The sequence below is a fragment of the Carassius carassius genome, chromosome 22 (assembly GCF_963082965.1).
Source record: "Carassius carassius chromosome 22, fCarCar2.1, whole genome shotgun sequence".
In the NCBI taxonomy this organism is placed as follows: Eukaryota; Metazoa; Chordata; class Actinopteri; order Cypriniformes; family Cyprinidae; genus Carassius; species Carassius carassius.
In genome coordinates, this window is record NC_081776.1 from 14,557,905 (window position 1) to 14,580,166 (window position 22,262).

General features: G+C 40.1%; 1 protein-coding gene across 6 annotated transcripts in view; it reads right to left on the bottom strand.

The window, feature by feature from the left end:
• Positions 1–22,262, bottom strand: part of LOC132099023 (liprin-alpha-2-like) — a 160,022-nt gene that overhangs the window by 36,692 nt on the left and 101,068 nt on the right. For all 6 annotated transcript variants that reach the window (XR_009423011.1, XM_059505394.1, XM_059505393.1 and 3 more), the window contains exons 2-4: positions 17,103–17,204; positions 1,736–1,900; positions 875–949 (exon numbers count right to left, since the gene is read on the bottom strand). Coding sequence is in view for 5 of the 6 variants with exons in the window: in XM_059505394.1 (XP_059361377.1) it covers positions 875–949; positions 1,736–1,900; positions 17,103–17,204 (342 nt within the window). In the remaining variant the exon portion in view is untranslated. The remainder of the gene's footprint in view (positions 1–874; positions 950–1,735; positions 1,901–17,102; positions 17,205–22,262) is intronic.

Consider the following 22,262-nt stretch of genomic DNA (forward strand, 5'->3'; position numbering starts at 1 on the left):
TACTTCATTTTTAATTACATTTTTATGAAATATTTATTTATTTGTGAAAAATACTTTGTCATCTAAAGTATAAGTATGTTTATTTTACAAGTTTATTTTTAATCCATTTTCAAATATATAAAATAAAATTATATCGGCTTTCAGCCACCCTGCTTTCCAAGATATCGGCATCGGCTGTCAGAAAAAAAAACAATATCGGTCGACCACTAGAAGTAATCTTGGGCAGCTGAAATTTTAAAGCAGCCTCAGTTGAAATCCTTATGTCTTTTAATTTCCCAGAACACACTTGCCCATGAGATGTAAGTGAAAATATGTCTATTATTATGTTTGCTTTTAGTTGCTGTGAGTCTTTAGATATTTTACATACTGTATGATTTATTTGTTATCTCTCTTTATCTGTCTAAGGACTGAGTCATTGTCTTGTTTTAAATAACTGCTTTCACCTCTTCTCCCCTCGCCGTCTGTCTGGCTCTTTGATCTGAGGCGGCCCTCTCTCATGACCCGAAGAGATCAGATGAGTGTTCATTCAGAAACAGAGACATTATAACACACAGCAGAACTCGCAGTGCAGTCAAAATCAGAACACACAATCTCACAATCATTAAATATCTCTTATAGGGGGAAAAAAAGTTATTTGAGAAGTTTGAGGCTTTTTCAGCTAGAAATGCATCATCTGGACTGCCAGTACTAAAATAATCACTAAAATACACAAGGTACTATTTGCTCTGTTGCATTTCACACTAATCAGATCAAGCAAAAACAAAACATCATAGCAACAAATTAAACATATATAGCATGTTTATTACATCTATTTAACTCCTTTTTTGGTGCAGATTGCTGTATAATTACATAAATCAGAACATGTGTGACTCACCTCCTGATTGGCTGCGGACAACTCCTCTTCCAAGGCAGAGACCCTCTCTAGTGACACCCGCAATCTCTCTCGTACCTGAATAAAACACAAAATTACTCACTGTTTTTCAAGGCTGTGCTCTACTCTGAACTGATCTGAGAATTTTTTTTTATTCCCGATTTAGAATCACATATAAATCATGGTTGTAAAAATAATGCAGAATTGCAGAATTTCTAGAAGTAGAATTAACATTGAACACTATTCTTAGAAACTGCAAGTGTAATTTTAATAGTATTTTTATTATTATTATTATGAATTATCTACAAATATAACATACAACAAATGTGGTATTTGCTAAAACATTACATGATACATTATATGATCAATAAATTAAATATAAGTATAAAAATATAATTAACTATAAATTTGTATTTAATCTATAAAAATGTCTTATATTTAATAAATGAAATTTAGGACCACAGTGGAAAAAATGAAAATATCTAAATGTTACTTTTATTTTTTTTTTGGTACTCTGAGGCAAATTTTATTGCTTTTTTCTTTGTCTTACAACTGCCACACAAGGGCTTAATCCATAAATAAAACGCCACTAGATGAAAGTAGAGGAGGGACAGTGGGTGATGATGTTTGATAAATGTACTTCCAACTCACTGTCCCAAAACCAGGAGAGAAAACGGTTACATAATTTTATTTTGGTTGTTAAGATCGATCAGTCAGCCTACAAATGATATAGGTTAAACATCAACAGGTCTGTGGTACATGTCACATATGCATTTATACTAGCAGATTTCTATCTTTGCAATGCACTATGAAATCAACGAAAGAACAACGGGAACCTCATCAGTTGTTGATCTCAGGGTTTACCTTCTCATCCAATGCTTTGTGGTGCTCAAAGAGGGACTTAAGAGCTTTGAGGACCTCCACCTCACTGGAGACCCCAGAAGGAGACTGGGCCTGTCGTTTCACCACCGTCATACGTAGGGAACGTTCGTGCCTCGAAACCAAACACTCCAAATGCTCCAAAAGCAGCTGTGTACCATATAAGAAGTTAATCTCATGATGTTCATCATCACAATCCTCCATTGCTATAATAAACATTAGCATTAAAATCAAATGTAAAACTGAAACTAAATCTAAAACTAATATAAATACTAATTTTAAAGTTGAAATTAAATCTAAGACCCCTAAATTACATAACTAAACTAAAACTAAATCTAAAGCTAAAACTACAGCTAAATATAAAATTAATACTTATTCTAATTCTACTAATCCTACATTTAAAGCTCAAACTGAAATTTAATTAAAAAGATAAAATCCATCAAAAAAAATATATTTAGTAATTCATCTAATACTGAACCTAAATCTAAAGCCAAAATTACAACTAAATATTAAACCAATTCTAAAACTAATGCTAAATATAAAACTTAAATGTGATAAAAAAATAATCTAAAACTGAAGTTAAATAAAAAACTAAAGCTTAAGCTAAACCCACAAATTAATCTAAAACTAATTTATTACCAATCAAAAAACTACAGCTAAATAACTTAATAAATCTAATGCTAATACCAAAACTACATTAGAAGCTGAAACTAAAACTCTAAATCTAAATTTAGTAGTTAATCTAAAACTGAAATCAAATGTCAAATGCTGCAACATGATGTCAGTTTTTTCGTTATGTCACTAAACCTTAAAGGTCATTATTCACATGAAAATGAATGGCATGTGCTTAACACCATTTAGTCTTTTCTCATTTTACAAGGAAACACTTTCAGATGGATAACAACATTGCACACAAGAAAAACCATTACATTACTTGAAACAATAAAGCAGACACAACAAACTGAAAACCCCTAGACCCAACACAAAGGAGATTATGTTAATGTGGTTACTATCTGCTACATGGCATTAAAAAAATCAATTTTGGCACCAAAGTCCCAAGGACACTGTGCAGAGAGAGAGAACTGTCTGGTTAGATGAGAGGAGTGGACATAGATTACTATAGATGGCGAGACCAAAGCATGTATGTTGTTTTGAAATACACTTGTTCGATGTCCAACTGAGAAGCCTCTTGAGCCTCAAAACCTAACTGTGGACATAAAGAATGGTGTTCAATGCTAGCATTTGCAAGTGTATGATTAACATCAAAGAGAATTATTAAAATTTTGCCTCTGCAAATTTGTTCTAAACAAGTTTCATTATCATATAATTAGGAACTTCGACTCACTGTTGCATTTTATTTGTTTACAAGCGACTGACTGTACATGCCCCGGCTGCCAAGATCATGTGACTAAATATAAAACTAATAATATAAAAGTAAAAACTAGCTAAATTTAAAGTACATCTTATAAGTTGATGTTAAAACTTAATCAAAATGAAAAAAATTAAAATGATATATAAAAGCTATGAATAAAGATAACTAATACTAAACCCTTAACGCTGGTTTAATCACTTTGACGCTGGTGCCGATACAGGATGGCTGCCTCCGTGACCAGCACTGCAGTTGTTTTTGTTAGTTTGTCCTGTCTTTAGTTATATTCCTGCAATCAGTTTCACCAGGGACGAATTGCTGGACATTTGGCACATTACATCTCCCGATATATTACCGGTTTTCGACTATTCTGATGTTTTGTTGGACATTCTAGTCGGCGGAGCAGCTGTGCTGATCACACGCTATCAGAAGGACGCGAAGACGGGGAAAAAGAGCTGGCGCACTCGTGAGACTCAAAAAATACGGACTTCGAAAGCCGTTGCCTAGCATCCATCTGGCAAATCTCCGCTCTCTACCCAACAAAACAGATGAACTCCTTCTGCTCTCCTGGACAAATAAGGATTTCTCACACTCTGCTTCTCTGTTTCACGGAAACCTGGCTGAATGACGCCATACCGGACAGCGCGCTCCATCTGCCGGGCTTTCAGCTGTTCAAAGCGGTCCGCGAAGCAGAATCAACAGGGAAATCGCGCGGCGGCGGGACATGCTTTTACATCAACGAAAGCTAGAGTACAGATGTAACTGTGTTACATAAGATGTGCTGTTCAGATCTAGAAACTCTATTCATTAACTGCAAGACGGTCTATTCGCTGCGGGAGTTTCACTCGTTCATTCTGGTGAGTGTTTACATTCCTCTGCAAGTGCACGTAAGTCTGGCTTTACAGAAACTCGCTGATCAGATCACAGAGACAGAACAACAACACCTGGACTCTGTTTTAATCATTATCGGGGACTTTAATAAAGCAAATCTCTCCCGTGAACTGCCAAAATACAAACAGCACATCACATGTCCCACAAGAGACAGTAATACGTATATTGGATCACTGTTACACAACAATAAAGAATGCATTTCACTCTGTTCCACGAGCAGCTTTGGGACGTACTGATCACTGTTTGGTTCATCTTATACCGATCTACAGGCAGAAACTAAAATCAGCTAAACCTGTATTAAGGACTGTAAAAAGATGGACTAATGAAGCAGAGCAGGATTTACAATCTTGTTTTGACCTCACTGATTAAAGCTGCTGCCACTGATCTGGACGAACTCACAGAGACTGTAACATCATATATCAGTTTCTGTGAGGATATGTGTATTCCTACCAGGACTCAACTAAATTACAACAATGACAAACCATAGTTCACTGCAAAACTCAGACAGCTCCGTCAGGCCAAAGAAGATGCTTACAGGAAGGGGGACAATGTCTTGTATAAACAGGCTAAATACACACTTGAAAAGAAGATCAGAATGACAGAGGAATTATTCTGGAAAAATAAGGACTCAGTTCACTTCCAACGACTCGGCATCAGTGTGGAAAAGTCTGAAAGAGATTACCAACTACAAGACACCACCCCCCAGCACTGTAGAGATTCAACAACTGGCAGACGATCTGAACGAGTTTTACTGCAGGTTTGAAAGAACACCCATCACCTGCCCGGAACACCTCTCCGCACAACCGTTCACACCAATAACAACTCCTGCAACCCATCCTGAACACCTCTCCAATCAAGCGCTCTCACCATTCACAGCTCCTGCAACCCATCCTGAACACCTCTCCAATCAAGCACTCTCACCATTCACACCTCCTGCATCCCCCCTCTCCCCCACACCTGCAATACAGATCAGCGAGGATGCGGTGCGCCAGGTCTTCCGGAAGCAGAAAAGGAAAAAAGCACCAGATTGTGTTACACCAGCCTGTCTGAAATCCTGTGCTGACCAGCTGGCCCCCATCTTCACACAAATCTTCAACAGATCGCTGGAGCTGTGCAAAGTCCCTTCATGCTTCAAACGCTCCACCATCATCCCCATCCCAAAGAAACCCAAAATTACAGGACTAAATGACAACAGGCCTGTGGCTTTAACATCCATAGTCATGAAGTCATTTGAAAAACTGGTGCTGGCCCACCTGAAGGACATCACTGGACCCTTGCTGGATCCTCTTCAGTTTGCCTACAGAGCAAACAGGTCTGTGGACGATGCAGTAAACATTGGACTGCATTATGTTCTGCAACACCTAGACAGACCGGGGACCTATGTGAGGATCCTGTTTGTGGACTTCAGCTCGGCCTTTAACATGATCATCCCAAACCTCCTCTTGCCCAAACTAACTCAGCTCTCCGTGCCCGGCTCCGTCTGTCAGTGGATTAACAGCTTCCTGACAGACCGGCAGCAGCTAGTGAGGCTGGGAAAATACACATCCAGCACCCGTACAATCAGCACCGGAGCTCCCCAGGGCTGCGTTCAACAATCAAAAACTAGAAGCTCCTGAAGCTCCTAAAGTTTGCAGACGACACCACACTCATCGGCCTCATTCAGGATAGTGACGAGTCTGCTTACAGACAGGAGGTTAAAGAGCTGGCTGTCTGGTGCACTCTCAACAACCTGGAGCTTAAAACGCTCAAAACAGTTGAGATGATAGTGGACTTCAGGAGAAACCCCCCTGCACTCCCCCACTCACCATCATAAACAGCACTGTGACTGCAGTGTAGTCATTCAGGTTCCTGGGCACCACTATCTCTCAGGACCTGAAGTGGGACATTCACATTGACTCCATTGTGAAAAAGGCCCAGCAGAGGTTGTACTTCCTTCGCCAGCTGAGGAAGTTTAACCTGCCACAGGAGCTGCTGAAACAGTTCTACTCCACCATCATTGAATCCATCCTCTGCACTTCAGTAACTGTCTGGTTCAGCTCAGCTTCTAAATCGGACCTCATAAGACTACAGAGGGTAGTCCGGACTGCTGAGCGAATCATTGGTACAGCCCTCCCTTCTATTAAAGAACTGTACTTATCCAGAGTGAGCAAAAGGGCTGTTAAAATCACTCTGGACTCCTCACATCCAGCACACTCCCTCTTTGAACTGTTGCCATCTGGTCGACGCTACAGAGCACTGAGCACCAGAACAACCAGACACAGGAACAGTTTCTTCCCTCAGGCAATCCATCTTATGAACACTTGATAATAACTGTGAAACACACTACATTATTTTTATATACACATACACTTATTTATGTAACACACATACTTAGTGTACACTTAAATTTTGCACATAATATACCTGTACATACATAACTGCTTTTTGTTTTATACCTGCCATACAATTGTCAATTTGTATATTGTCATTCCTTATCTACTTATTTGTATTTTTTTCAATTTTTTATTCTTTTTTTTATGTGCTTTTTGTTCTGTCGCTGTCATTCTGTTGCACTGCGGAGCTTCTGTCACGACAACAAATTCCTCGTATGTGTAAACATACCTGGCAATAAAGCTCATTCTGATTCTGATTAAAATAAGTTTTAAACTAAAGCTTATGCTTAACCTTTTCGCACGTAAGTTCTAAAATAGTCAGACCAGCAGTCTGGCGTGAGTTTTTTTCTGCGACCGTTATTTTGCAATCAGTCGCGTTCTAATTTCCATGGAGACGCATGAACCTTGTCATGTGACATTTCAGTCAAAATGGCGCGCACACGATGGATAACCGTCTGCAGGTGAGTAACGTTAGCTTGAATATTTCGCTTTATTTAATTTTTTTATTCAAAACCTCTCAAATAATTTGTTAGCGTGTACCGACTATGGTTGAAATGGTTCTGTTTGCTGCCCCCCCCCCTCCACTGCTGTGAACTTCGCTTGCACATGGTACTTTGCATCTCCCCCAGAACAGCCGCGTGACAATCGGTGCATCTCCCCCAGAAACGCCGCGTGACAATCATTGCATCTCCCCCAGAAACGCCGCGTGACAATCGGTGCATCTCCCCCAGAAACGCCGCGTGACAATCGGTGCATCTCCCCCAGAACAGCCGCGTGACAATCGGTGCATCTCCCCCAGAAACGCCGCGTGACAATTGGTGAGTATTAGTATTTAGTTGTTAATTTTATTCTGAAGCATCTAGAATTATTTACAAGCATGCAATAAATATGAATAAAAATTTTATGTCATAAAAATTATCTTGTAAAACGGACTGCTCAAAAATGTGGTCGTTCACGTCATTACGATTTGTTTGTCTATTTTGCATAAGTTATTGCAAAAATGTTCCATAATCCGTGCATTCAGGGGGTAAAGTCAGGGTTCAGTTGAATTGATACGTTATACATAACGTGAATATAACAAAGCACATATTTGACGTTAAATCAATTTTCTTGTTTGTTTTAGTATATTGCTCACCGAGTTTTATATCTCTCAATTGCAAAGCAAATCAAAAGATGCCATGTTAAAGCAGAGTAAAGCTACATGGTATGACATTGTTAAATGATATTCTCCTAGCCTACAAAACATTTGAGTAAGCTAATAAGTGAAGTGTGACCATATAGTCTATACAATTATTATATTAATATGTTCACACACATTTTTTTTTGTTGTTGTTTAAAGCGCTATATAAATAAAGGTGACACCTCACTTATCAGCTTGCTCAAATGTTTGTATAGGGAAATATAATTTGATGATGTCATACCATGTAGATTTTACTTTTTTTGGTAGTGAGAGATATGTATAGCATATGCACAGCTGCACTACTTCCTGAACTTCAGATAGCTCCTTTGTTTTCTGTCTGCCATTATTGGACAAACTGATTGTAATGAATAAACCTTCCTATTCATCCGGAAGAAGGAGGCGGGAACCGGCGGACAATCAAAACATTTTAATAACAAAATAAACACAAAACAGCGCACCAGCCCCTCACGGACGACTGGTGCGCATAAAATAAAAACCAAAACACAACTAAAAGCCCAGGCCTGGTCCTCTCTCGTCCTTCACTGTCGTCGCTCCAGTTTTATATCCTTCCATCTCCTCCATGGGCCTCGAGACCGGTGGGACGAACAGGTGTAGTTCATCTCCAATCACTCCCCCGGCCTCGCTCCCATGTCCCTCGGCCCCGCCCCACTCGTCACATACCCCCATCGCCCCTCGCAGGCCGGGGGGTACTCCCGAGACTGCGCTCTACTCCCCCCCCCCCCTCCCTCCGGGGGGGCCGCTCCCGGGGACCTGCGGGAACCTGGGGGTAGGACAGGCGAGGCGAGAGAAAAGGAGATGGAAGGAGGAGCGACAGAGACGAGAGAGGGGAGAGAGGAAAAAAAAAAAAAAAAATTCCGGTTCCCAGACGCACCGCTGCTCGGCCCTCCACCAGCTGGGTGATCTCCTCCGCGGTGCCTGGCGGTGGCACTGGACGGCCCTCGGCGGACGGCACGACACTCCTCCGCCGCCCGGTGGACGGCGACGGCTCCTCCGGTTTTGGGCAGCCGGCAGGAGTCCCCCGTTCCCTGCTCCTCCCCGTTCCGGCGGAGGCAGCAGGCTCCGGCCACCTGGCGAACGGCGCCAACTCCTCCGCTCCCTCACGGACGGCAGCCGTCTCTCCACATCGTGGGCGGCCGGTAGCGAGCTCGCCCGTCCCCGGCAACTCGCTCCAGTCCACCGCCTCGAGCGTCCATGGCGGCACACTCCTCGCCAGCTCGATGGCACCGCGGATTCACCACAGCAGCGAGGGATCTTCAGCAGCGCGTCCCTCCTTCTCCCGGGCTTCGGCACCACTGTAATGATATCAACCTTCATATTCATCCGGAAGAAGGAGGCGGGAACCGGCGGACAATCAAAACATTTTAATAACAAAATAAACACAAAACAGCGCACCAGCCCCTCACGGACGACTGGTGCGCATAAAATAAAAACCAAAACACAACTAAAAGCCCAGGCCTGGTCCTCTCTCGTCCTTCACTGTCGTCGCTCCAGTTTTATATCCTTCCATCTCCTCCATGGGCCTCGAGACCGGTGGGACGAACAGGTGTAGTTCATCTCCAATCACTCCCCCGGCCTCGCTCCCATGTCCCTCGGCCCCGCCCCACTCGTCACACTGATTAATCCAGGTGTGCCTGACCTAAGGAATCACAGCAACAATAATCCGACAAACCTGGATTAATCAGTTTGTCCAATAATGACAGACCGGAAACAAAGGAGCTGGCTGAAGTTCAGGAAGTAGTGCAGCTGTGCATATAGCCCAAAAATGTTAAAAATGTATGTTTTGGGCTTCATGTATGTTTTATTAAAATGTAAGGTAAATGTTTAATACAAACTATTATACAAAAACGTTTATTATTACTATTACAAAACAGAAAACAAATATATTTACAATGACTAACAATTAAAATAGTATCATAAACAAACACAAAATCTGTAAATATACTCTGACTTTTGGTAAATGTTTTTGTTTAAAACAAACTATATTATACATACTGGTACCTTTTATATTTAATAATATAATTACAATAAATTATAAAGTATCATCATAAATTCATTAATATAGGCTACTCTGACTTTTTACAGGCTTAATAATGCTTCATGAAAACCAGTCATCATATCAGCTTTGTAAACAAATATAAAAACAAATATATGTACAATAAATATTAAACAGGGCTCAGGGCTGCAGAGAGGAAATGGCAGAAATCAAGAAACTCTACAGACCTCAGTGTGTATCAGTCTCTCCTCTCTTCCTTCTCTGCAAATGTCTTCACGGCTAAAACATCCTACTACCACAACAAAATTAACAGCTGTTGTGACGCTCGGACACTCTTCAAGACTTTCTCTTCTCTTCTTGATCCACCGCCACCACCTCCTCCATCGACTCTTACAGCGGACGACTTTGCAGTTTTCTTCACAAATAAGACGAGATCCATCAGCGGCCAATTCTCCACACCGCAGACTGAGGACAACTTCACAATGACCGATGCACACTCTTTCTCCTCCTTCTCCCCACTCTCAGAGATGGACGTCTCCGAACTTCTCCTGTCCAATCATCCTACTACTTGTCCACTTGATCCGATCCCCACTCACCTCCTTCAAGCGATCTCTTCTTCAGTCATACCTTTGCTTACTCACGTTATCAACTCCTCTCTTCACTCTGGAACATTTCCCTCAGCATTCAAGCAGGCTCGGGTAAGCCCACTGCTCAAGAAACCATCACTAAATCCAGCGCTTCTTGAAAACTACAGACCGGTATCCCTTCTTCCATTTATTGCAAAGACACTTGAGCGAGCTGTGTTCAACCAGTTTTCTATATTCCTTGTACAGAACAACCTCCTGGACAGCAACCAATCTGGCTTCAAAAGTGGCCACTCAACTGAGACTGCTCTGCTCTCGGTTACTGAAGCCCTGCGACTAGCAAGAGCAGCTTCAAAATCCTCGGTACTCATCTTACTGGACCTTTCTGCTGCTTTTGACACTGTTAATCACCAGATTCTCCTCTCCACCCTCAGAAAGATGGGCATCTCTGGAACAGCACTCCTGTGGGTTAAGTCCTACCTCTCTGACAGATCCTTCAGTGTGTCTTGGAGGGGTGATGTTTCAAAGTCACACCACCTTGCTACTGGGGTTCCTCAAGGCTCAGTACTTGGACCACTTCTCTTCTCCATCTACATGACATCATTAGGATCTGTCATTCAGAAGCATTGCTTTTCTTATCACTGCTACGCTGATGACACCCAACTCTACCTCTCATTCCAACCAGATGACCCGACGGTAGCTGCTCGCATTTCAGCCTGTCTGAGTGACATCTCTAGCTGGATGAATGACCATCACCTTCAGCTTAACCTTACGAAGACAGAACTCCTGGTGATTCCAGCTAACCCATTGCTTCATCACAACTTCTCTATACAGCTGGGCTCATCAACCATTACTCCTTCGAGGACAGCTAGAAACCTAGGAGTTGTGATGGATCATCAGTTAAGCTTCACAGACCACATTGCTACAACTACCCGGTCCTGCAGGTTTGCCTTATACAACATTAGGAAGATTAGACCCTTCCTGTCAGAGCAAGCAACCCAACTTCTTGTCCAAGCTCTTGTTCTCTCCAGACTGGACTATTGTAATGCTCTCCTGGCGGGCCTTCCTGCATGTACTGTCAAGCCTCTGCAATTGATTCAGAATGCAGCAGCGAGGGTTGTCTTCAATGAGCCAAAGAAAGCTCACGTTACTCCGCTCCTCATCAGGTTACACTGGCTACCAGTAGCTGCTCGCATCAAATTCAAGGTACTGATGCTAGCCTACAAGACGACCACTGGCACGGCACCAACTTACCTAAACTCATTGGTTAAATCTTATGTGCCCTCCAGAAGTTTGCGCTCTGCAAGTGATCGACGCCTTGTGGTACCATCCCAAAGAAGTTCAAAATCACTCTCAAGGACCTTTTCCTGGACTGTCCCCAGCTGGTGGAATGACCTCCCAATCTCAATTCGTACAGCTGAGTCTTTACTCATTTTCAAGAAACAGCTAAAGACTCATCTTTTTCGCCTGCACTTAACCAACTAACACTAGCACTTTTCCTTTTCTTGTCTCTTAATTTAATAAAAAAAAAAAAAAAAAAAAAAAAAACCCTACCTATGCGTTCTATACTAGACTAACTGAGACTTGTCATGGCACTTGTATACTGTTGTTGTTCTCTTGTTGACCTGACTGCTTCTGTTGTTCTCATTTGTAAGTCGCTTTGGATAAAAGCGTCTGCTAAATGATTAAATGTAAATGTAAAATGTAAACAAAAAACTATAAATATACTGACTTTTAATAAATGGTTTTGTTTAAAGCAAACTATTATACACAATAATATGATTACAATAAATAATAATTAACAATGTATCATCATGAATTAATATACTCTGACTTTTTACAGGCTTAATAATGCTTCAGTGTGTGGTACTCCTCAAAACACGGGACAGCACACAAGGGAGTGTTGCATGGCACACACATGTGCTTGGTGAGGCGCCTCTGCTTGCCCTTGCGTGTGCTGGAGAGGCAGACCTTGCAGTGCCGCCTGGTCTTGCTGCCCTGGGAAGTGGTCTGAGGGACTTCAGATGGGAAATGCCTGGCTGTAATGCGCAGAGGAGTGTCCAAGACAGGACGCCCGCCTTTGGTTGGACCTCGCAATGTGCTGTACTCCTCCAGCAGCCCTCTCATCAGGTTGGTCCTGAATTGTAAGGAGGTGATTTCCTTTCCTACTCATAGTAGAGCACATCAATAGGAAGTGAGGAGAAAATAATAGTATGTGACCGTGTGGTCTGTTTATTATTGTGAATTTGTTAACACTTTAAATTACATTAATTAAAAATGTTAGCACTTTTTATCTTGTTTATATTTATTTGTATCCATTTCTCACCAGTAATTTGCCGGTAGACAATGTGGCTGTTGAGTAAAACCGTGTCGAGTACATGAAAAAATACTTTCTTGTACCACTTGGTAGACTTTCTGGTGCATTCATGAAAACCAGTCATCATATCAGCTTTGTCCACTGCACCCATCTTTTTGTTGTACTCCAGCACACAGACTGGCTTCATCATTGGTTGCCCAGTGAGGTGATCCAGCTTGCCTGTGGCTGCCATACCAGTTGGATGGACTGTGGTAAGGACAAGAACATCCCTCTTGTCATGCCATTTTACTGCCAACTGTGACCCATTCTCTTCGAATTCCACCTCACCTTTTTTCATCTTGCAGGTGAACTTTGGCATCCCTTTTCTGTTTCCGCGCACAGTCCCACAAGCTCCAGTGCCAAGTGACAAGAGGTGCTGGAAAAGTGTGGGACTACTGTACCAGTTGTCAACATATAGAACATGACATTTGCTTACGTAAGGTGCTAAGAGTGTCATCACAACGGACCCAGAAATCCCAAGTCCTGGGTAATGTTGGATGTCAGTGGAGGATCCGGTGTAAATGATCATGTCCTCCACATAACCAGTTAGCACATCACACAAAACAAAAAACTTGATCCCAAATCTGTGCCGTTTGGATGGAATGAACTGACGAAATGCCAGCCTGCCTTTCCACTTCATCAGAGACTCATCCACACACAGATCCCTGTATGGCACAAAAATGCGACGAAAAGAGGAGGTGAGCGCAGTGAATATGTGTCTGATTTTTTTCAGCGGGTCATTGGAAACTGCTGTCGCATTGTTTGCAAAGTGAAGACAGCGGAGGAGCAGAAGGAAGCGATCCTGTGAGAACAAAGACCCAAAAAATGGGGTCAAGAGCATGGGGTCTGTGCTCCAGTAATCACGAAGTGATGGTTTTTTATCACACCCATTAAGAGAACTGACACTAAAAATGTGTACATTTCAGGGATATTTGTTGGAACCCATTTAACCAGCTTCCCTTTCATTTCCTTCTCTTGCAAGTCAGAGGCATAGCGGTTTGTTTCCTCCACAATTTCTCCCATGACATCTTCCGTTAGAAACAATTTAAAACAATTTACCTCACTGGGTGATTCTGGTGGATTTTGCACACCACAGTGCTGGTTGTTAAAATTGCCTGGGCCAGGAGGATAAAAAAGGTTGGTTGCCTTCCACAACGAGTTTAACGTTATCTCTTCTGCCTCATTAGGAACTGGTGTCATCTCTTCATCTTCAAAGTTGTCCAGAGCTTCAAGATTTGGGGGAAGATCCTCATCACTGTCACTCTCTGCCTCGCTGTCAAAAATCTCCTCACCAGAATTAAAAAAAATGTCCTCAATTTCCTCATTTGTCAGTTTTCTTCTTTTAAATGTATTATCTGTCATTTTCTCTTATGTTGGTGAGCTGGATTAAAGTTGTGTCTTTAAATTACAACAAAGGCGATTGTGAGGTAACGGTGACGTTAATACTTGGAGAAAAAAAACATCATGTTTGTTGATCGGTAAGTTATCACGTGACGGGCTATGGGCGCCGCCATTATTTGTTTACAACGCTGATGGAGAGTTGGACTTAGAGCCTGCTGGATTTACAACATGCAAGATCATCCATGTTTCCCAAAATATATGACTGTAACCTCACCTGCATCTCACGTGACGCTCCTGCTTGACGCTCACACGCTGCTCCTGGAGTGAATGCACTCATTGATTAACATGCACGCAACTCTGAAAAAATACCCGCTGTTCACGCGTCGCTGACACTTGCGGTGTGAAACAGCTGTTATCTACAAGGTATGTGTTTGACTTGAATAAATATTAATATTACATGTTTAAAATGTTCTTTTACTGTTATAAATATGAGTGTGCAATAACAACCTGTATTTCTGTTATTGTGTAGTGTAATTTAAAGTGAATGAAACATAAAATAAACATTAAAATACACTGAACAGTTGTGATAATAATTGTAGCTGAGCACGTCTGTCTCTGGCTCAGTGCCAGTCAAAGCGGGAAAGCAGTGAAAGCTAAAGTTTGAAATTTTGAATTTAGCAGTTGATCACGTGATTTACTGAACGTTCTAATCACACCAGTGTGATCGTACGCTCCAGGGACCAGCCAAGACTGATCACACCGGTGTGATCGTACGTGTCAAAGGGTTAAGCCAACACTTCTAAAGTAAATAATCTAAAAAGCAAGTTATAGCTAAAAATAAAGTTAAAAGCTAAAACTAAAAGCTTAATTAAAAAATAATGATAAAACTAAAATAAGCGTAAAACTCAAGCTTAATGTCAAATTAAACTTAAAGCAGGTTAAGGCTGATACTAATCATAAAGCTAAAGCCAAACCTAAAGCTAGAATAAATGCAGAACAAAAACAATAGCTAAAAGAATGTAAGGCTGTGTTTAGTCTAATTCTTAGCATGCTGATGAAATCATTGTAGTTTATTACAGATTTTAAGATTCATATTTTCTAAGTAGGGAGTTCAGTCGCCAATTAGGTAGTTGGAAATTCAGACTTCTCTAGTTGAATGTACTTCCCTGAGGGCTGCACTGGCAGTACTGTTACAGTGCTGCTCTAGAAACCTATGGGGAAACTGACCTTTCTATTTCTGCTCTGTTCCTTGCTCTCTCATTCATAACCCTCGGTCAGTGCCAGCCTCTGTCTTTTCCAGCACCAGCTCAGCACTAAAACAACCCTATAGCCTGATAATGCAGGTTAGGTTACTCTCTCTCCCTCTGTGTGTGTCTGTTTTGGTGGATCAGATTCACACTGGTGCCTTCAGTAGACACAGCCATTAGCTGATACATGAATCTCAGAATTGATCTTAAATCAATATATGTACAGTAACATTATGAGTCATTTCACTCGAAGGGCCATCCTGTGTAAAATCCATCCTGTACATTTCATCTACATGCTTCATTTTTCTGTTAATACTGCGTTTTCATGACCAACTTGTAAGTAATTTTTTTTTTGTACCTTTGGACTTTCATTGTACTTTCATTATTTGATACTGTATGACCATAATTGCACCAAATACTTTTTATTCCAACAAAAGTTTGACTAATGAAATTAAACTTTTAAAAATGTTTCAAATTAAGTACACCAATCATAATTGTCCTAAAAAGTTATTTTTTCCTAAATAAGCATAGTTGACTCCTCATGGTGGCCATCGTGTTGAGATAACATAACTTCATATGTACTAATGCACAGAAATCACTAATAAGAGACATCTTAACAATACAAAAACTGAGACAAAGTCTCTAAAATGATCGAGATATGACCTTTTCCATAATGACTGATGGATTGAGAAGACGACAGTCTTTCTAGACCAGCTTTGGGTTAAATGCTTCTGATGGCCCTTTGTAAGATTAGTCTGTTGCTAATCTTACCCCACCTTTCGTCTTTTCCATTCCACTACGTCCCCTTATCCCACTCGATCTATGCTTCCCCCTGGTTTTTAATACCCTCCAATATCCTAAATTCGATAATTGACTCTTCAAACGTGAGGCTGCGGCTAAGTAACATAAGTAATTTATTGAATTGCAGCGTGGGGCTGGCGCACCGGAATGCATTAGCACAGTGAGTCAGGCAGGCACAGAGGGGTGCAGGAAAATAATCAAGGTGAAAATGAAGCAGAATAAGTGAGAATGACTGCTTTCTGGTGAAATGTTAGTCATAGCTGAAGTGTTTTGGCAGCATTTCTGCATTCAATGCTAATGCTTGGTGATAATTTTATTGAAAATGCCAACCTGATATCTTGGCTTACAGGGAATTTTGATCTCACCACTACAAGGATAAAGTTAGCACTCAACTGTCATCTCATCACAATAAATTCCCCATAAAAGGTGGAGCAGAGCATATCGAAGTAAGAATGTTGTGACTCTAAAGTAAACATCTCTACAGAATCTGGTTTCGGTTGATTGAAAGCAGTTTGGAGCAAGAAAATCTTCCTGACTCCAACAAAACATCATGAATTAGATGCACGTGTTGGTGAGTGGGCATTAGGGATGGGACGGTATGAAAATTTAATATCACGATTATAGTGACTAAAATTATCACGATTATCAATATTATCACGGTTTTGTTGAAACGAGATGAAAGTGTTCAAAAATAGTTGATGCTCACACTGAAAACATTTCAGCAAGTTTTATATTTAATAATCAACAAACAACTAATAAAACAAGCAACTCTATGCACTTAATTTAAAGAAAGATTAAATTCTGTGGCATTTCCTTCCTTACAATGAAAAGTGTAGAAGCATAGAAAAGCATAGAAAAGTCACTGACTTTCGCCATTCCTTCTCGAAAAAAAACAAAAAAAACATTGTGCGCTGCGCTTGCGTCAGACTGTTGCTGGCTGGACATGATTTAATAGTGAGTTATTAAAACGCGATAATCAAACACGGTTTTAATTATAATTCATTTTTAAACGATATTACTAACCTTCAGCACATTTTATCACGGTTATCAATAAAACCGGTTATCGTCCCATCCCTAGTGGGCATCTGTTAAATTTGTGTCTTTTTTGTAAGCAAGTACAACTTTCCAAGATGATTGTCAGTTGAGGAGTACAATCTGTTCTTTATAGTGCCTGGAAGACATGGTGTGCAAACTCACTCTGGTGTTGTTCCTCTCGGCCTTCAGCTCTGAAATCTCCTCTTCTTTCTCCAGCAGCTGTTCCCTGCAGGCGTTCAACTCTTTTGTCAGGGTGGCAAACTCCTGCAAGACACCAAACAAACATTTTAACATCACATGCACTGACTGAAGGGGCATGTGTTTGCAAAAGGACAATACATCCTAATGAAATACAACAGAACCATCTAATTATGGTCTTCAGGATAACTGGAAATGTCTAGGCAAGTAGCTTGGAGATAAACTCTACATGACATTGACCATCCCAGAGAAGAAGTAGCATCAGAGTCATATAAAATATTATGGTGGAAAACTGTCAGATGGGTGGTTTGTCAAGGGCGGGACACACCAAGCTGACAGTCTGCCATCGGCGAGCGTCTATCGGGCTAGTTTTCTTTTTTTTTTTGGTGTTCCACACTTTGTGCTCATATCGATAGCAGTTTGCCCCCTTTAACATGTTAAATCAGCATCTGGGCTGTCGGTGAAACCTGGAACTCTGATTGTACGAGTCAGTTTCTGAGAATTGAGGCAAAAGTGAACACGAGCAAGTAAATAAAGCAGCATACTGTTCTAATGTTACATGAGCTTACCCAAGTATACCAACTTGCAAATTGTTTTCATAAAAACATGAGCCACTTTAAATGAAGAAAGCGGTCAACAACTGATATTCAAAATGGCAAAGCGCTGCTTTGTTTGTGTTTCATATATCTGCATATCTCGTATTCTTGATTCGTTTTCTCATTTTGAATGATGAATATATACCATTGACAGCTTCTTTAGACTCTGTGTTGTTCTCAGGGTTGATGCCATAGGTAAAAGTAGTACAGACAAGTAGTAATACAATACAGTACACACTACAAAAAGTGAGAAGTGAGAGGTTTGATCAAAGAAATGAGAGATTAAAACAAGTGTGAATATTAAGGCGCTAGTATATATATATAATAATATATATATATTTTTTTGGTGAACGAGTGGGCAGGACGATTTTCACATAATTTTGTTGCAAAAACTCTATTCTACCACATCTAGTTCTCAAAAGTCTTCTGGACAAATGTTCTGTATCACTGCATCCGAAATCGTATATTCCCTACTTTACAGTATGTGAAAAACAGTATGTGAGCCGAGTAGTATGTCCGAATATATAGCATTTGAAAAACAGTAGGCGAGAGGCACCTGGACAGTGAAACGTCATAATTAATCTCCACATAGTGTTATGAGAAGAAGCCAGCAAGGATTCAACCAACCTGAGGTCTTTGACTCCAGAATATCCGATGAAAAGCAACTACTTCTCACCATAGTTATCCTATACACAGACAGCACCAGGGCCCAGAGGGCCACTGCTGGCAGATGCACATAATGGGCATGTTGACAACACTGCTGTCTAGCAGAAGTCACCCGGTTCAGTTTGGTACACACGTCACTGTGAATGAGTTAGCAAAGCGCTAATTAAAAAGTGTTTATTAGAGAGGTGGTGGTGCAGAGCTGTTAGTCTAAGGGAGAGACAGGAATAATTACAACATGCTCTACACTGCTTTAAAAAACGACAAGAGAAAAAAAATGGATAGACTTGTTAAAATGTTCAAAGCAAGGTGTCAAATTGAATTTCTGCCCAGTATTTTTAACAGGTATGCTAAAAAATGTTTGTTTGCAACTTTCTTTAAACAACAATGTACACACAATATGAATCAAAAAATACAAAATAAAACATTTATATCTTGTTAATCGATGTCATATAAAGCAGAGCTATAAAGGCTAACGTAACCGCTCTCATTAATTTACATCTGCATCCTAACTCGAGCTACAACTACTACTAATGTCAACTTAAGCTATTGTCAATTGAGCATTTCTAAGAGACAAGAAAATGTAATATTATTCTTATGGCAGGCTGCGCTGCAAACTGTGCTGAGGATATTTATTTTTTTAAAGGAAAAATGACTGGAAAAGTGTAACAAATTCAAAAATGTGTTTGTCATGTTCTGACAATAAAGAGTTTTTAACAATTAACAGTCTGCTTTCTACAAATTTCACTTAGGAGCAAAAATCTGCCCTTAAAGGGGTCATATGATGCGATTTCAAGTTTTGCTTTCTCTTCGGAGTGTTACAAGCTGATTGTGCATAGATAAGATCACTGGAGTTGCAAAGACTAAAGTCTCAAAACCAAAGAGATATTCTTTATCAAAGTTAAGGCTCTGCCACACCCCCTTAAACGGCTCATTCAAACACGTCCCCATGTGTTTAAGTCACTATGTGGAGATATGTGCATAATGCTGCCCAAATGTTCACGCAAAGAAAGACGACGTGGTTTCAGTAACCTTAAAGCAGTAAGTGTTGAAGCAGCCATCCCAGAGAGATGCTGTGTGTTTCTAGGTGAAAGCAAAAGCACTTTATTTGGTCTTCCGAAAGTAGATGCATTTAGGAATCTTAAGATTACTTACAAGTTACAACAGAACAGCAATGCATTTTATGGACGACCATTTCTGGCTTTGCTACGACAATATGGCATTTCTGAATCAGCCACTGTATTTTTTGTTATTAGTATTTGCTATTGACTGTTCAAATGCAGAGTTTTGTGCGTTGTGTATGTGCGCGATTCACAGTGTTGGGAAGGTTACTTTGGAAATGTAATAGGTTACAGATTACAAGTTACCCTGTTTAAAATGTAATAGTAGTGTAACTTTTTCAATTACTTTATTAAAGTAATGTAACAAATTACTTTTGAGTACTTTTTGATTACTTTTCTAAATTTGTGAAAATTAAATAATAATAAATAAAAGCATATACATCAACTTAAATACAGTTATCTAATAAGCATGTGACGTTTTCTGTGTAATAAACTCCTGAAACATTGGTGTTTTTTTTAAACTGCTGTCTCTTTGTATATGATATGATGATAGTTTTCTCAAAATAAGTAAAATGCACATGAAGTGACACAGAACAGTTCTAGAAATTATGTTTATGTGCTTGTGTACTCCTATATTGAGGTGGCAGAGGTTGAAAACACTTCGAGCTTCAGTAGGCCTATCTGTAGTAAATGAAAGCATGTCTTTGCCATTAATTTACAGGAGGGAAGGACTGGGAAAAAAATTCAGACTGGAAAATTCAAACTCATACAAACAAATTCATGGACAAAACTATTTTTGGTATAGACCTGAGATAAAAAAAAGGTTTAAATCTTTAATTTGGGGACATGCTAAATAATTAAAAGTTCTCTCCTGAACTGCACCTTCACTTCCATTTTTCTCTTCAGTCTCTTTATTTTGCCCTGTTATCCATCTCTCTTATGACTTTAATACTCAAGATTGAACAAAACTATACTTTACAATACAATACTCTACAATACTACAATATCTTTATAGAAAAATCCTAATACTGTACACGAGTCATGTTTTTCCCTTACAAAAATTGACCATGCTTTTTTTAGCCTATACAATAACCTTGTTTTGTTTTGTTTTTTTGCAAATGGATTTGTATTTATTTTTAAATAACTCAATTTGTAAAATCATTTTAAATTTTTGGTTACCACAGTTAAACAATAGTAACTATTTTCTCTGGATTTATAGTAATATATTAAAACATTAATTTTCGTAAGGGTTGTGTTGTTGTCTGTCATAGCTCCCCCTAAACCTATAAAAAAAATCTGATTGTTTTTCAGCTAAATTACTACTGTAACATTACTACAGATAATAATGATGTCCTTTATATAGTAGCCTATTTTGAGTGATGACTGATGAGCAACGAGCTGCTGCTTGATTAAATAAATAAAAAAACAAAGACAAAAAAGCATCTTTACAGATGAAACTGACCTGAAACCCTGAACAGTAGTTCTGCTTCTCTGCTCCAGCTGTGCGCTTCCACAGTCCACTCTATACTCTTTCTCTCTCTCTCTCTCTCTCTCTCTCTCTCTCGCTCTCTCTCTTTCTCTCTGTCTCTCTCTCTCTCTCTCTCTCTCCCTCTCTCTCATTGATTACTCGGAGTCTGATCCAAACCGTTTGGCGCATGCGCGGAGAGCACGCGAGTCATGACTAACACTTCATGATTTATTAGAGATTTAATTATCAAATGGCGGATTCGCAAATGATCGCTTTAGTACATTCGGCAGGCAATTATACAATAATGATATTAAAATAGCGGGCAAAATCGGCTGCCATGCCACCGGGAATTGTCCCAGTTCTCCCGGTGTCCAGTCCGCGCCTGATTTCCACAGACACGCAGAACGTGCAGGAGTCATATATTGCATTTTTGGGGCTTAATATTCACAGACACTAGTCCATGTCATGTTTTGATTCAAGTGTACTGACCTAATTTTGATTTAGTCATCCAAAATGTGCCATATTCCGTCCGCGTTAGGCATTCCGTTTTTATGACTGGATTCTACGAACCAGACTTGTGTTTCCGCATCCCGGAAATGATTAGGGCGGTATGTCTCAGAATAGTCAGTGCAATTTGGGAAAGAAATCAGTTAAATCTGTATGTGGATGTGTGTAAATATTCAAATGTAATCCACTTTGTAATCGTTCAAAATTTCATAAGTAACTGTAATTTAATTACTCATTTTTTCTTAGTAACTGTAACTAATTACAGTTACAATAATTTTGTAATTAAATTACGTAACGCCGTTACATGTAACTAGTTACTCCCCAACACTGTGCGCGAATGTGCACAACTGTGAGAGACAGAGAGAGAGACAAAGTCACTCACAATGGAGTCAGCTGTCTTATCTGCCCGTGGCCTGTGTACAGCAAACGCATACGAGGCTTTCGGGCTTGAACTGATAGTAAAACCAAGGACATTATTAACTGTCTTTACATTTATTTTGAAAGAAGAAACTCCCAATCATGAAAACAGGCATTACATTTCCAATGAATGCTTGTGGTGTTTGGGCAGTCACAATGCACTTGGTCAGTTGGCCAATCAGAGCAGACTGCGCTTGTTGGAAGGAGGGACATTGTAGAAAACGATACGCACAACCGTCTATGAACAGAGTCACGCCCACTTTTCGAGGAAGTGGACTAACCTTACAACATGCCAAAGAGTTGTTGTGTGGTTGGGTTAGGAGTGGGCGGTATCTCGATATTTAAAATATATCGAGATATTTTTTAAACACGACATATCGTATATATTGATATATTGTTTATATTTAATTCT